The sequence below is a fragment of the Megachile rotundata genome, chromosome 9 (assembly GCF_050947335.1).
Source record: "Megachile rotundata isolate GNS110a chromosome 9, iyMegRotu1, whole genome shotgun sequence".
In the NCBI taxonomy this organism is placed as follows: Eukaryota; Metazoa; Arthropoda; class Insecta; order Hymenoptera; family Megachilidae; genus Megachile; species Megachile rotundata.
Genome location: NC_134991.1, coordinates 10,236,491 through 10,253,032, shown reverse-complemented (window position 1 = coordinate 10,253,032; position 16,542 = coordinate 10,236,491). Strand labels below are relative to the sequence as shown.

The 16,542-nt window shown below is 32.2% G+C and overlaps 1 protein-coding gene across 4 annotated transcripts; it reads right to left on the bottom strand.

Moving 5' to 3' along the window:
• Positions 1 to 339: 339 nt before the first annotated feature.
• hrg (poly(A) polymerase hiiragi) lies at positions 340 to 15,887 on the bottom strand. 4 transcript variants are annotated; one of them, XR_013039412.1, is made up of 13 exons: positions 15,390 to 15,887; positions 13,876 to 14,109; positions 13,542 to 13,785; positions 13,203 to 13,307; positions 12,975 to 13,125; positions 12,686 to 12,897; positions 12,298 to 12,595; positions 11,745 to 11,921; positions 10,818 to 10,939; positions 10,564 to 10,734; positions 10,379 to 10,477; positions 8,228 to 9,632; positions 340 to 6,727 (listed from the first exon to the last, which is right to left on the bottom strand). XR_013039412.1 is itself a non-coding variant. In XM_076535834.1 (13 exons), the coding sequence occupies exons 3-13, from the start codon at positions 14,091 to 14,093 to the stop codon at positions 9,579 to 9,581; spliced, it is 1,851 nt and encodes a 616-aa protein (XP_076391949.1). In that variant the 5' UTR covers positions 14,094 to 14,109; positions 15,390 to 15,521; positions 15,843 to 15,873; the 3' UTR covers positions 340 to 9,578. The 4 variants fall into 4 exon arrangements, 2 of the variants coding, with proteins under 2 accessions (XP_076391949.1, XP_012148471.1); XR_013039413.1 differs by having other exon boundaries at positions 9,485 to 9,632; XM_076535834.1 differs by having other exon boundaries at positions 340 to 9,632; positions 15,390 to 15,521; positions 15,843 to 15,873.
• Positions 15,888 to 16,542: the final 655 nt, after the last annotated feature.

Here is a 16,542-nt window from a genome sequence, read left to right as displayed (position 1 = left end):
AACAATCAGACACAAATTGTACAAAATATATCTAAAGTTAGCCTAAAAGAATTCAAGTGATAACTAGATCACAAAGTAATCAAATACTAACCATTACATTTTTCATAACAGTCTTAAACAGTTTCAATCCTCTTAACATATCCATAACAAAAACTTATCAAAATGTATTCCAATCCAAAAAATTCACATTGACTCTGATCCTACGATTCACATCATACATCCACGTGCATATATTTAATACAAATATCTATATTTCGCACAGTCGCCATCGAGCACCCTAAAATAAATCATACAAACAAAATGTGTCATTTCACCGAATCATTGCCGAGCACCGGCACATTTTGGCTGAAGGAATTGAAAAGAAAAATTTATTTCGGTTTATTTCAAGAAAGATACAGAGTGTACAACTGCCGAGGGGATACAAATTATGCGTTATAACTTGTGCTCCGCGGTAAACAATCGTCCTAATTGCAACGTCGAAGCACGTGGTGTGTGGACCCTTTTGTCGTCGTAATGTGTTATACAACGACCCCGATCCTACGAATGGAGTAACAACTAACGCGTTTGCGGTCTTCGCGATACACCGATATCGCGTATACGGTCTCCTTCGAGATCCATGCACCCACCAGCACTCACTCTCAGTGGCAGGAACTTAAGTAACAGTGTGCATCCTCGTGTACCCTCGATGCTGCTAAAGAAGACACATACACGTACACACACCAATCTATAATAGTCCTCGAAACGAGACTCTGCGAGCGTTTTATTTCGAGCGAACAATCGCGGGACAATAAATACTATGATATACACCAGACCTTTCCAACAGTCCAAAATTTACTCGCGGTTCCAATTCTAGGTATGGTGCTCTTTCGTGTTAGTTTGTCTCGTAATGAACGGATAATTTAATCATTGGGGAAATTTGGTGGAGACTTAGCGAAATAGATATCGGTATTTTCAGGTGAGAGCAGTGTAGGCTTTGAAAAAGTTAGGATTCTGGAAGTTCAAATAACAATGTTTCCGAACATTCTTAAGTTTCTAGATTTGGAACAAGACTAGAGGTTCCAAACTTTGAAATTTGTAGATTCTTTTAGAATTTCCAGATTTTTAAGTATGACAATTTTCAGTTTTATAAATTTTTTCTAATATTCAAAAGTTCGAAATTTTCAAGTGTTTAGATCTCCTAGATTTTGGTTTGTAAATTCGAAAATTTGAAAACTTGTCAACCAAAACTTGAATGGTGAGATTTCTTTCCTTTGCATCGTCATTTTGCTTAGGAAAACCTAACTGCTCATCACACATTTATTTTTACAACTTACACAAGTCGACGTTCGAAAATACGAATAATTTTGTCGATTTTTCATTTTATTACACTTTTCGACTTATTTGTTAGCAAAGAAAATACCAATACTTGTTTCGATTTTCAGTAATATTATATATGGATTTTAATATAATTTTACTGACATAATGATCAAATATTAAGTCTCGACTTCGAGTTAAAAATATTATGTTTGTAGAATAGTAGAATCAGAATTTTAACAACTACCATGTAATTTCTGGTATATCGAAATTGAAAAGTTGCGAGACAAGCATTAAACGCGAAAGTATTTAACTTTTATTCCAAAAGTGAAACTATGAAAAAACTACTTTTCTTTTCAGAACAAAGTAGTCAATAGTTAATTTATTTTTTCTCTAAATGTTAACGAAAGTATGCGAAAAGTTTCACCATTAGAAGGGACTAGTGTATCTACGTTGTGGCAGAAGTATGGAGGGAATCTTTGTGTCTTCAAATGGTTTGAATTCGAATTTATCCCCGTATTATATTCGAATAATAAAAAAACGTATCGAGTACACGGATTCGATGAAAATATAATAGAGTCCCATTATATTGCCATTTTCACACATACGTATAGAGAGAAGTTTAAAATTTATCGGTTACCACACAATTTCGACTATAATCAAACTATAAAATAAAACGGAGACAATTTTTTAAATATTACAGGCAATTTTACTGCAATTTCTTTTTAAAAAATATTTCAGTTTATAACGATTAGATATCGGTACCTTCTAACACCCCATATTGTAAAAAGCATACAATTTTACAGAAGAGCAAATAAAAATGATTATTTCAGACTAGTTTGTATTCTATATTATTATGCATAATATAAAATATCGCTTAAGTTGAATATCTAACTTATTTCCACTGCTACTAAAAGTAATACAAAATAAACGGTGCCTTTTATTTAAACGTCTATTATGAAACCACATTAATGTGGTTAATTCGCATTCTTTCAATTTTGAATAGCATTGAAAACATAATAGATATCTAACTTAAAAGAGACACACTGTATGTTACACATATGTAACATATCACAACATACAATATAACCATACAAAATATGTGAATCGAAATAATCATGCTTCTTCCATAAAATATCATCTTTTAAATACGTTATATGAAAACGAAAGTACTGATATAAGAAAAGTAGTTCTTGAAAGTACTTTTCAGAAGTAGCAACACATAAGACCCTTGTACCCAACAGTAAAATTTCATACGATTTGTTCGCATCTTTGCACGATCATAAGATAATGAACACAGAGTTCGATTGAAAATTCGATCCATACCATTTGCATCGTGTGCACACCAGGATAGGCGAGGGTGACGGCGTGGCAGAGGGAGGAGGGTCCGTTCGGTGTATCGCGAGGAACCTGTGTACGCTGTGTGTACAAGCACATAAACACATGGTGTAATGTATTCGATGTCGTTTATTTTTCATTCAGACAAATGACTCGCACGTTCACATGTTAAACACGCAGCCTTGATGCATTCGCGTTACTTCCACAATTATGTCCCATAGAAAATTCGTCGCGTGTCACGTCTCTGTGCACGCGGTCTCTCGTATAATGAATATGCATGTAGTGTACAACGCATGTGTGTGTATGTGTAGAATGTGTACGTGTACGCGTGTGTTTGTACAGCATCGAGCACAGTAGACTTTCCTAGGGAAAATGGCGATGTAGGGAAAGGGGACCTCATCACTCGCTCGTTTTTGGTCTATTAGCTTTCGAATTTAGAACTTTAGACGTTTGGGTGATTTGATAATTTAGGTCATTTAGACTATTTGCATCATATGGATAATTTGAGTAATTTGGATAATTTAGACAATTTGGGCAACTTGATTAATTTGGGTAATTTGGATAATTTGAAGAATTTAGATCATTAGAACAATTTGAACCATTTGGACTATTTGGATTATATGAACAAGTGTAAATAATTGGAATAATTTGGATAACTTGGATAATTTGGAGAATTTGGATCATTTAGATAATGTGGATAATTTGGGTAACTGGGATAATTTGAGTAATTTGGATAATTTGAGTAATTTCGATAATTTAAGTAATTTGAATAATTTGACTAATTTGATCAATTTGAATAATTAAGAAAATTTGGGGATTTGGAAATTTGAAAATTTGGGATGTAAACTTCGGAAATTCAAAAATGTAGGAATTTAGGATTCTGGTAATATTTAGAGACTTTAACATTTCAAAACTATGAAATGTATTTTAAAAATTTGCAATTTGGAATACTGCAAATTTATGAACTTGAGAATTTGAAAATTAGAAAATTTAAAAATTTGAAGCCTTGAGAAATTCAGGAATTCAGAAAATTCACAATTAAAAAATTTCAAAATCTGAGAAATTTCTAAATTTGAAAATTGTCAGTATTACATAATATCTCAAAATCGAAACTAAGCGATGAGATCCTCCTACTTATCCCAAGAAAGCCTACATAACTGATTGTACGTGCATCATGGTGTCCACGGTAAATGAACACAAATGTTCACTACTCTTTCCTTTTAAGGTTTCTGTCGTATTCGAGACAAAGGGATTATAATACAAGACAAGATCCTACGAGAATCCCTGATCGATCGACGGACATCGTACATGAGTCGATCGATCGGGACAGTCTTTAAAATTTCCGACTCTCTGTACATTTTCGAAAGAACACTTTTATTCCTAAATGATAATTGGCCATGCCTTCAGCACTTTTTTTTCCTAGACTTTTCGATTTTTTTTTCTTTTATCTTTTCTGCTTGTTATACGAGGAAAAAACTGTGTACGTGTACATGTATGTTTGCGTGTGTTTCATGAGTGACATTTACCGTTTCGTTTCTCTAATTTTTCTATGGTGTTTCGTCGTTTGGTGGCTCGAGAACGTGAATGAAACGTTCTCGAAAACGGATCGAGGAGGTAAGAATGTGCTATAGACATGTCTGCTTGGTATCTTTTCAGAAATGGAAGTAAATATCAAATGCACGATCTCATTTTTTCAGGACTTTTTGAAACAATGAGAATATGTGACGCTTTACACGCGAGGATAATATTGATGTTCACTGTTTATTGATATTTTTGTATTCAACTATGATGCACTTACATAGCTTCATTTTTGGTAGTGCATAATGATAGTAACGATAATAAAAATGATTATCTTGTAACTATAATAGATAAATTAGCATTTTCTAAATATCGATTGTAGATTTTTAAGCGAAGGGAGAAACGATGAAGGAATAATTCGAGATTAGTCGCAGAAATTTTAAAGACTTAACCACTTTGGAAACTGCTGCACCTCTACGAAGAAAATGAAGCTTTTGGCGAACTATGTATTACAAAACATGGTAAAAAAATTGTCGAAGGAAATCTGGTGACTAAAGTCTATAAAATTTACACAACGTTACGATTAAAATATACTGAAATTTTTTATGAAAAATTTTCGTATCAATTGCTTATGATGTGGAACTCTATCAACAATATTTTATTTATTTTCTTTAACCGTACGAAACTTAAACGAAACTGTGGAAAATAAAAGGTTCGTAAAAAATGAAATTGCCCCAATTATATCGGAAGAATAATATTTAAAAATGGTAGACTAAAATTTAAAGACTAAAATGACGAAGAATAATTGAAAAATACAAAATTTTCTGTGCACAGTGCCGAATAATTTTGTATTTTTTACTTTTCTTGTAGAGGTGGTCGAATTCGAAGAGGAAAGTTCGGACGATCGGAAAGTCTAGTGCAAACCGTTCGAAACTGTATACTGTTCTGCATCATTTTGTTAATATTAAACGTAGAAAATTATTTCCTGAGTACTTTCATTGAGCATTGTCACCTGCCACCTGACTGACTGAATGACTGTCGTAGAAATAATTCGAAGGAACTTTCATGGTGTTCGTTGTCTCGTCCGAACATGTAATTAATTTAAAAGAAGATTCTTAACTAGCGCGACGGAAAAGTTACGATCAAAGACACGATTTTGTGAGAAAAAATACGAGGCAAGTTTACAACATAATTAATAGTTTATGTAAATACGTGCGCAGCCTCGTGAAGCATGTATTTTTTCAAATAAAATTTTCTGTAATCGTAACTTTCCCTTGTTCTGATTAATGTTATATTTAATCAAACAGTCATTCGAAAATACCTAAAAGTTTATGTATTGCACCATAATCAATTTGTTTCTGAGTCTCTTTTATGGACCCTCATAGGACTTCGCAGGTGCATTCAAAATTTTTTTTCAAGTATCACAAATTAATTTCGTTTTTTTTTTTTTAATGTAAACATTTCTTAGGAATTTGTTTGATTTCTTTACAACATAGAAATATTTTTTGGAGCATAGTAACATTCATATTGATTGCGAAATTAAAAATAATTAATAGATGTGATTATTCACAAAATACAATTATTTTTAATAAAGGCAATGACTGAAACCTGCTTCTCAATATTTTAATTTAATTTAGTTCTTAACTGTACATACAAAATGTTTGAAAATTACACAACATAATTTTTAATTTTAAGTAACTGGAGCACAGTCCTACGAGGGTTGAAAAAAAGAAGAGAACCAGTAGTTTTACTAATTTCGAAAAATATATTACAAGGCTTTTTCTGTTTCTTATAAAAATGCGCCGTGACCAATTGTTTCTTAATTAAATGAACAGATGGGGAAATTATCCCTAGATGTGATGGATAAGTATGAAGAAGAAGGAATATGATAATTAACAACTAAGCAGAAAAAAGAGACTATAATTGACCCCAACGTGATCACATAATACTACGAGATCTTATAATTTTACACTGAACTTTATACAGGAAGTTCAATGACATTATAGTTAGATGAACACAAAGAAAAAGTTGAAAATATTCACGATTTTAATGGAACGTGCAATTTGATTAAAGAGGTCAAAGGTGGATCGACATCAACACCTGTCAATACAAATTTTGATAAATGAAGTAAAGCCGAAAGAACTACAGTGAAGAGCAGCATATATTGAACACATGTGACCGAAATCACAAAGAAAATTGTTGAAAATTTGCAAACCGTTTAAATTTTGAAATATGTCGTGAATACATGAACAATCTACTATAATAATTAGTAATATACTTCGTAGAACACAAAATGGGTTAATCGATTAAATATTAATTAAGATACCAAAATATATGATTATAGACCCCTTCAGGAGAGCGTAAGGTCGTGTAAGCGATTAAATAATATTCGTTCTAAGTGGAATTATCAATAAATCGTCAAGTATTTCCTGCTTAAGAAATTCTTTTATTTAAGACCTGAAAATCTTAATTTACATACCTTCACGATAATATCAGAACGCGGGTTACATTCACCTAGATCTCTGCAAAAGTCTCAATCGTTCGTGTTTTGCAAGTCGGAGTTAGACTTTGCTCTTTACTGTAACAAAATTACAGAATAAAAAGAAACGTAAGTAGGATAATAACTTTTTGTATCGTACACGAATCGACTATATAACGCAAAGTAAGAAAATAAAGCTTCATTTTCTAACTGATCCTCAATCTTCCACTGTACAGCGTGTGTATACATTCCAAATTTCGCGTCTTCATCGTACACGACCAACTACATAACGCAGAGGAGAGAAATGAAGGTTCGATTTTTAATTGATCTTCGACCTTCCTCTGTACAGCGTGTACATTCTCAATACTGTACATAAACGAAGAATTACGATATAAATGACGAGAAAAAAAAAAGAACTAGTATCCCCAAGATTATGGCGAGTATTTACAAGCAACGAAATGGTCCCTAACCATTGAACAGAATTAACTACAGTATCCACAGAGTATCGCAATTAATTTCAAGATATCAAAGATCGACAACTAAAAAGTTCACAACGTATTATACATATTAACGATTGTTATATTGAAACATTAAGGTAAAGAAATGACATACATTATTGACGTGTCTAACCTTCCGATTTCCATGCGATTTAGGCGTACAAAAATTGTGTACAATCGATATCACGAAGTAACACCCTGCAAATACTTAGTTTTTCGATATGACAATCATACACGAGGTTTTATAGCGTGTATATTCGGTATTTGTACACTGGGCACACTGGGCTTCTTAGGGAATTGAATGATCTAGGGGAATACGAATCACCACTCATTTTAACTGGTTCATTAGTTATGAGAATCACGAATATTCATCAAGCGAACCAAATTTCCAAATCTAAGAATATCGGGATTTTTCAAATTTTTAAAATTAGAAGTCATGTTTTAAATCCACAAGCTTATAAATTTTTTAAATCTGTAAGATCTAATATACAAATATATCTTCAAATTAAAAAAATTTCGAAAATTAGAGATTTAGGAATTTTAGAAATTCAATAATTTCTAATTTACAGTGAAATCGTTAAATAATTTGTAATTTATAATAAAATTATTAAAGTATTACCGGGATTAAATTAATTTAATCATTTCCTGGTTGAATATATTTCAAATATAAAAATGTTTAAAACCCAAAATGTAAAAATTAAAAGTTTAATAATTTAGAAATTTTTAGATTTAAAAATTTGCTAGCTTAGAAGTTTAAATATTAAAAAGTTCGTAACTGAGAGATGTAGAAATTTCAAAGTTTAAAATATTCAAAATTTGGAAGTTTATGTATTAAATTCCTCAAAATTGAAATCTAAATAGTGAGATATTGTTTTCCCCTACCTCAGCCAAGAAACCTAGATTGCACCCGAGTGTACATGCGTTATTAAATAGTGAACATCAAACACCTCGATAGACAGTCGATAAGCGACATGCCTTTAACACAGAAGGTAATTCATAAAGGAAGGTATGGTATAAGCGAAATTTTGGAATAACTTTATATATAGGATAGAATTCGAACTGAAAAGGGACTGAAGGCAGTCGAGCACCTGAAATAACTCACCAACAGGTGATTGATGGTTTGAATAATCCAGATGCCAGTCCCGTGTTGCATTGTTAAAGCTATAACTTCGTTTCTGTGAATAAAAACTAAAAAGCGACCACTCTCCGTACGAAACTGATTTGCGTAACACGATCATCAAGAAGATAGTCAATGGCTTGTGTATAATGTTTCATTTACAGAGACCGCTTACTTTTTATTACGTTTCATATAAAGTAACCATCGAAAAGAGTTTATTACGCTTCTGTTTGTAAATGAAACATTCGTTTTTTTATGCCAGTGTCGGTGATTTTCAGTTTGTTACTCGACTGTTCACGGTATACGGAAAACAGAAAATAATAATGAAATCTTAAATTTATGCGAAACTATGATAACGATATTCGCTGACGTTTGGAACTGAATTCACTGATACTTGTTCAGTATTCGTGTGATACAAGTGGTATAAATAATATTAATATTAAAGCAATATTATATAAATATTTGGCTAAATAACTGAAGCAAGACAGACGTATTTACCACGGTACAGTTACGCTACTCGAACTTAAAGAACAAATCGTTTCGTATGATTGACGACACGAGAGAGTAACGAAGCGCATAGATTATTTACAACTTAGTGGTACTACTTCTTTCTTTATACTTTATCTACTTATGCATTAAAGAAATGCGTTTTATACAAGAATACGTTTCTTCTTCGTAACACTGAAACCGTCGTGTGTGTTTTTTTCTTGTTTTTTTTTTTTCGTTTGTTTTAGCTGAAACCCCTAATTATAAGCTTTTAATGAAAATATCTCGTTGCATTATTCACAACATTTCGGAGTGACAACACGAAAACCGTTCTTCAGGCTTAACATCGTGTTTCTCTTTTCCTCTGCTCTTCATCTTCTCCTTTCTTTTTTTTTTCTTTTTTTTTTTGCTTTTAATAATTTCGTGGATAAAAATTATCATAAGCGATATATGTACAAAATGAAATATAAAAATAAAATTATCGAACCTTACAAATAGTGATGCTTTCAAGTTCTCGTATTTCTAATGTTTTCGATCATTAGTTCTCGAATTTCCACACGGTTCACGATAAAAAACAGCGACATCACAGACACTGGCACAATCATTCGTTCGCGGGTATATTGTTCCCATTGACTGTTGATGTTTATAAAGATTAAAATCAGAGCGTCTGTCATACAGTCGTGCATCGATTGACTCCAACGGGTAGCTTCCTTCAACGCATGACGTTGCTTTGTTTTTACGAAACGGGGGACTTACAGTGGGCAGTGGATGGTTGCATGAGAACTGATTACAGTCTAGATGACCCAGAGGAGCATCTGTGAATCGACGTGAGGTAGTAATTCTGCAGTGGTCAAGTGCAAACGTACCCTTCCTGTGCTACTGTGGATGCACCAGTAGGCCCCTCCTGAAATAATTCAATGAACACACGAATTAACGCATTAGGCCACGAGTATAGGTCGTGTGTAACGATGCCTTTTCTGTATTAAAAAAGACATCTTTGCACACGACAATATAGTACTAAGCGATGAGTAATGAGCAATGAGCAATGAGCAAAGCACACACTCCTCGGTACCTAGCGATACATGGGTTATATTACTGTAGATGAGGCTGTAAGAGCAGAAATGTTTAACTGGCAATATAGAAAGAGACTCTTCCATGCAGCGGTTGAAAGCTTGCAAATCTGAACACTTGAACATTTCTGTATTCTCAAGTTCCTACATTTATTAATTTGAAAATTTGTAAATTCCTCGATTTGAAACTGTAAAACTTTCGAAAATTCTATTTTAGAAAATTAAAAAATTTCTGAACTTAATGTAAAAATGTGGAACATCTAAGGATCTGAAAATTTGTTATCAGTGTGAATCTTTTTGTCAGTGCTCATCGTTCATCATTCGCTAATATACTCGTGACCTTAGTGTTCAACAACTTAGAAAGTCCAAGTGTATTAAAGCAAGAGAAAGAAGCGGAATATTACATACAAATGATACTAGGGTATCCTCCGCCCCTTACCTCCTCAAGACTCCAATTTACGTTAGAGGACAATTTCTCCTCCAACGAATCCGAAATTCACTTACTATGCTCTAGTTTTATATGTAGTTACCTAATCCTGTTCTATGATGATTATTGTTCATTATATGTACAATGTCTTACATCCTTAGTAGTTGTCAATGTTTGCTTGTATTCATCCAAACTAAATCCGGAATTGCTATCTTCTCCACATGACTGGACTACCAACGATCCATCTTCTCCCTTCAAGTATAATACAAAATTTGTTAAATACATTCGTCATAAAGTTTTATTCCGAGTTGTCGAAATTAATTGTTCTTAATACATACCTGTGCCACTTGCTGTTCATTATCATTAACTCTTCGTTTTTTTCCACACAAATCCGCATTTTGGTCTGATCCCCTCTTCCTGTTCGCCGCGTCTGCTTGGTTTCGTGGTGACACGCTACCATTATTACCGTTGCCAGCAATATTTCCGTTCTTATGTACACTCCCAGAAACCTGCACGATATATCATTTTTGTTAGTATAATTTAGGACAAAATATCAAGAATATACTAAGATAAATTAAACTACTATTTGTACCTTTCTTTCTCGCCTAAGCAAACTAGGAGATACGTAAGTGTGTAGATCCTTTCTCTTCACGTGTTTTGCCTCTATCCACATGCCCTCCTTCAGCACGCTCAGTTGTTCTGCTTGCCTTTGAACTACAATTCAGTATAAAAGCAGTCGTCCAAGTTTATACAGAATCAAGAAATAGTATTCAATAAAAATATAAAACACCATTTATCTAAACATATCAGGAAAAAGATTCAAACGACTGAATTTTCAATTTATTCAAATATTAGATTATTCGCTATAACAATAAGTTGGTGTTAAAATGATAAAAGTTCATATCGAGATCGATTTTTAAAGTTTGCATAAATATTTACATTGGAACAGGAACATGGTTATCATTCTTGATAACAGGAGTTAAGCTATAGATTACGTTACCCTCTTCTGACCTAACGTTTCTCGGTCAACAAATCTTAGTTATGTAATATTTGTTATAGCTTGAATAATATTTACAGCTTTGAAGTATGGTTTGATTACAACAAAAATAGCCTTATTATATCTTTAAATTAGAGTCTCGTTATAAAATTTATAAACTTGAAAATGTTCAAATTTTTAAATTTGGGAATTTGTAAATCTGGTACTTCAAAATCGATATAAGAACTCGCTTAACGGATCATATAACGGGACTACACTGTACTGAGCTCAATGACGAAATAAAAGCTGGCTTAGAAAATTTACAATTTTGAACTATGGTTTTATCGAATACCAACAAAATATTCATTACATGAATAGTTTTATTTAATGAACTTCATATAGCAAGTATCAAAATAGTTTTATAAGTTGAAATTTAAGAGATATACAAAATTTAATCAAAGTTGAATTAACCAGACAACAGAAAAAATTCCTATAGGATAAATGGAATTTTATTTTATGCACTATATGATATAATATACTTACTTGAATCTACAAACGATTTTATGTCGTACGTTAGATCGACGTTCAAGTTCTCGCTTTTCGCAAAGAGTAAGCCGATAAACCACATGGAACAATGACCCTCTGGTTCTGGTTCTAACGGTGGAAATGCCTCTGGGTTTACGTGTGCCAATGTAATGTGAGGATTCCTTTCCAGGGTACCTGTGTTTAAGAGTTAGGATTTTGCCATTTTGGCATCCGCGAATTATTAGCATTGCAATATCAACAAATTAACATTGAAAGTCAAAGTTTCATGATTAGAAAAGACACAGATTAAGACAGAGATTTATATGATTTATCGACATATATATGTATAACTGCTGCTTATTCCTGTGAAAGACATATAAACTTATCTGACGACCTAAGAGTAAGTCTAAAATTTACATTGTAACAAAAGTAACCTGTTTTAATCTAAGTCATTTAACTGAAACAAACACTATACAGTAAATCATAAACTAATTCAAAGCATAAAAATTATTTTAGTTGTTTGTAAATCTACAAAATGTTACGCAGACCACGAATGTATTCAATATTTTACCTATCAAATGCCGTATTTTCGATTCGACAAGTCCACACCACTCCAGCTGATCCTCTGCAGATAAACTTCTGGCCAACAGTACAATGTAGTGTTTGTATTTGCCAAAGAAATTCGGTGGTTCGAATAACTTGTCCCACGTTGCTTTTCCCATAATGATTTCTTCCGTTATCGACAGTCCAGTTTCGAATGCTTCTTGCATGATCGTTCTCGTCGAAACTGACACGTTAAACGTCGAATTTTGCTGAGGATACGCTGGTGTAATTATTGGCATCAGATGATACCTATCTGATATATTAACCTTCAGGAAAAAATGTATTATATTAAAGTGTTTATATTGTTTTCAAATAAGAAGTGTTATATATCATACAAATAAAACAAGAATTCTTACTCTCGGGTCCCAAACAGGAAAACCTAAATTAACATTATCGGGCTGCTTTAAGAGTACTGGTTGTGGCCATTTCCACTGAGAAAATACAAGGAAAAATTTTTCTATTAACGTTGCAGCAACGGCATTAGGATAAAGTTGACATGTTCTCGCAACCAACATTGCCCAGGACACACCTCCTAGATATCCTAACACATTACTATATATACCATGTCCTAAAAACAAAAAAGTAAAATAAGACATAAGAAAATCTTCCACGATATGAAATATATTTGAAAAAAATTCGTCTTACTTTTTGCCCATAATTTAATAGCTCTTAAAGCCAGCCTAAAATTTTCTATATTAGGTACTAAACGTAGTATCTCATCAGTCACTCTGCAACCATTAAGGCTTCTCACACATTTCTGATCAAGATTTTTGAGAAGCATATCATCCCTTAAATCCTATATAAATAAAAACAAATTCATTAGATATACAGTTGAATAACAGACAACAGACTTCAGTACAACAATTTACAAACCATTGAATCAGGAATTTCTTTAAGAGCTAGTTTTGCGAACAACATGTCAATTTCAATACCATCAAAATTCATTTTGATTACTGGTACAAATGCTTCTTCCACTGCCTAAAAGATATTAAATGATATAACTGAATAACTGTAAAATTTGAATCTTTTTAAATGCTGTATTTCATATAAGACGAACTGATGATAACATTCATCATAGAATCCTATAGTTTCAGTTAGCTAACAATTAGTCTAAATATAAATCGCTACTTACTGTACAAGAGCTATGTGAAAAGAAATACATGTTAAATGAAGAATTGATTAATATTATTTGAAAGAATATGAAATACATACCCTCAAGTCAGTCACTTCTTCTTGCATTTTCAGTAAGTCAAAGAAGGATGAAAAGTAATCCGACCTATAGATGTGACGGGGTACAACACATAGGGCATCTATATCAGCACCTTTGTGGTGTACCCCTAACCTATATGAACCGAAAGTATATATTTTACCGCCAACTTGTTCAGCAACATTAGGTGGCATATTTCTGGCAATACTTGTGTCCCGTATCCACTGCTTCACCAATGCATTTAATTTGCTAATCGAAGTCAAAATGTAATGTAATATGCAATGTTCAATATTTAATATCATCAAATAACAAAAACCGATGCTTAATAGAAATACATACCTTAAAATTTCCATTCTATGATTTAATTCTTCTTCAGATTCAAATACATTGTATGGCTTTAATGCTTCCTTTAATTCGTTAGTCCTAGTAAGATCACTGGGCTTTGGTTCTGCTACACTGATAGCAGATGTCATACCCAGTGTGCGAAGGTTCTTTTCTTCTTTCGAAGCATTTGTGTTGGAATTGTTTCCTTGTGATGACCACATTTTGGAATTCATTCACTTTATTCCAGATCTGTGACATATTAATTTACCATGTTTAGTTAGAATTATATTAAAATAGTTATATACAAAAATTTGTGTCTATGCATTACAATTCAATTATATAAAGAAATTCTATGACATTTAATGAACACTTTAAACAAGAGAGCAAAATTATATATATATATATAAATCGTTAATAATATTATTAAATATTTTTATGAGTTAAAATAATTTTAAACAAGGTATAAACTATAATATCTAAAACATAACTGAACAAAAAATAAATAGAATATATGAAATTTTATATATAATAATATAATTATAAACAATTACATATAGAAGTCACCAACTATAAACAAATACATATATAGCCTTATTTAGATAGCATAAGAATATAATCATTGTTCTAGAATATCACAATGACATATCATAATTCATTTCGCAGAATTACGTAAATTTGTCCCTGATAGCAGCAGTTAACTGATGTTTAATAAATAAGATCAACCATAGCTTCTTACATACATATTAGCATTTCAATGTTTTGTTTACAATTGGTGACTCAGCTTATTCAATCAGGTATACAAACAAAATTCTGTCTGTAATCATAATTATTGCATTGAAATTCTAGACATACTATTTTTTAATGTCTTTTTTGGTTTTCTAATGAGATTTTTAAATAATCAATATATATTGTCATTAATTAAACATTGAAAAATGGTTTTCCAATGAATAAAAACCAGATTTAGAGTTAAAGAGAAAATACTTTTTGAGATGAATATAAGAAATTCATTTTAAAAAATTTACAAAACATTTATTTTTTTAAAACCATAGGCTACATTGTTTGGTTCTTTGATCAATAATTGTGAACAACGTTTATAATTCTAATTAGACATTGTAAAATATTATCGTCAAGTTAAATTATCAATAAATATTAAACATGTAAAGCAAATGAGGTTTGTCAATAAATATTAACAATATTAACAAGGTATACTGACAACCCTAGATGCATTTTATATTTCTACGATAACAATAAGATGCATCCGTCAGTGTGCACACAAAAAAAATTGCTTGGACATAAACAATCAGTACTATTTCATGAATGAAAGAAAAAAGAAAACAGAACAGAGTACAAAGCAGAATGAAAATGAAACTTAACATGTTTATTTCACAAAAGCAATTTACAACATACGCAAACATTGTTGAATAGTTATATTGTGACTCGTACAATTATTTTTCCTACAACGTGATACACGTAGTAGAGAACACGTACATAGGAACGTGGATTTTTCGCGGGTTTCGTTAGATTCTTACCGCTTAATACTTTGTCAAAGATGCAATGACATGATAGAGATAGAGAAACTTCGGACGTGTTGTCAGGTTATAAAACGCGCAAATGCTTGTGCTAAAGATGCATCACGTCTATCCAATGTACGCGGACGATTCCTGAAAAGGAAATTGTACTCCTAGCGTGAGCAGTACGTTCTGAGGGCACTGTTTGTTCGCAAAGCAGCCCGAGCAACTTGTAAACAATTTATGAGGTAGCAAAAGGATCCCGAAAAACGAAGGTCCATAAGTCATAGAATTGTTCGAGTCTACCAGATTATCCCGTGTACTCCCTGACAAAAACGAGTTGTCCACAATATTAACGGAAAGAAGATTTCACACATAGGACACTTTTCACCACCGTGTATCGTGTAAATAAATAATTAAACGTTACTATTTGAAAATAATGGATAACACGTATACCCGCACTAAAACACCTACGGTATAAACATGGCTTCTCCTCACGGCTTGGTTTAATCACAGAATATCGCGTGCAGAGAATTGCAATTGAGCAAAATGTCGCATGAAGCAACTTAGCTGCCATCTCGTGTCAAAATTGTCTATAGAAAAATAGAATTTTATATCGAAGATATTTTGAAGCAAATATAACTGAAATGTTATCGCGTAATTATTGTAAATTGCAACTCACATTATGCACATTCTTTTAGGTGAAAGTTTTATTCATGAAAAGGCAATTTATTTGAGAAATTGTCTTCAAGAGGATATGCAAAATTGCAAGTGTTGAATTGGTATTGCAGAGACCGTATTACCGCGAGGTTGAAATTCTTCAAGGCACATAATTCATGATCTGCATCATGAACGTGCATTCATTGTTATATGTACCGTTATCTAGATTTATTTATCAGTTTCTGTAATTTTATACATAAATTCTTTTCAGCTTGTTAATTAAATACATTCTTGTGGCATTCTTGCATATACACGTACACATATCTAAGAGACAAATACAACAGAAAATGCGTTTTTATGTTTGAATAGCAACGTTTGCGCAACGTGTTCGTTGTAAATAGTAAAACAGTTCATTGAGTAGAAAACTTGTATTAATATTAATGTATATATTTATGATAACATTTCCAATTTACATTTAGTTACTCTTTCAATAGAAAGTTTACTTTTATAATGT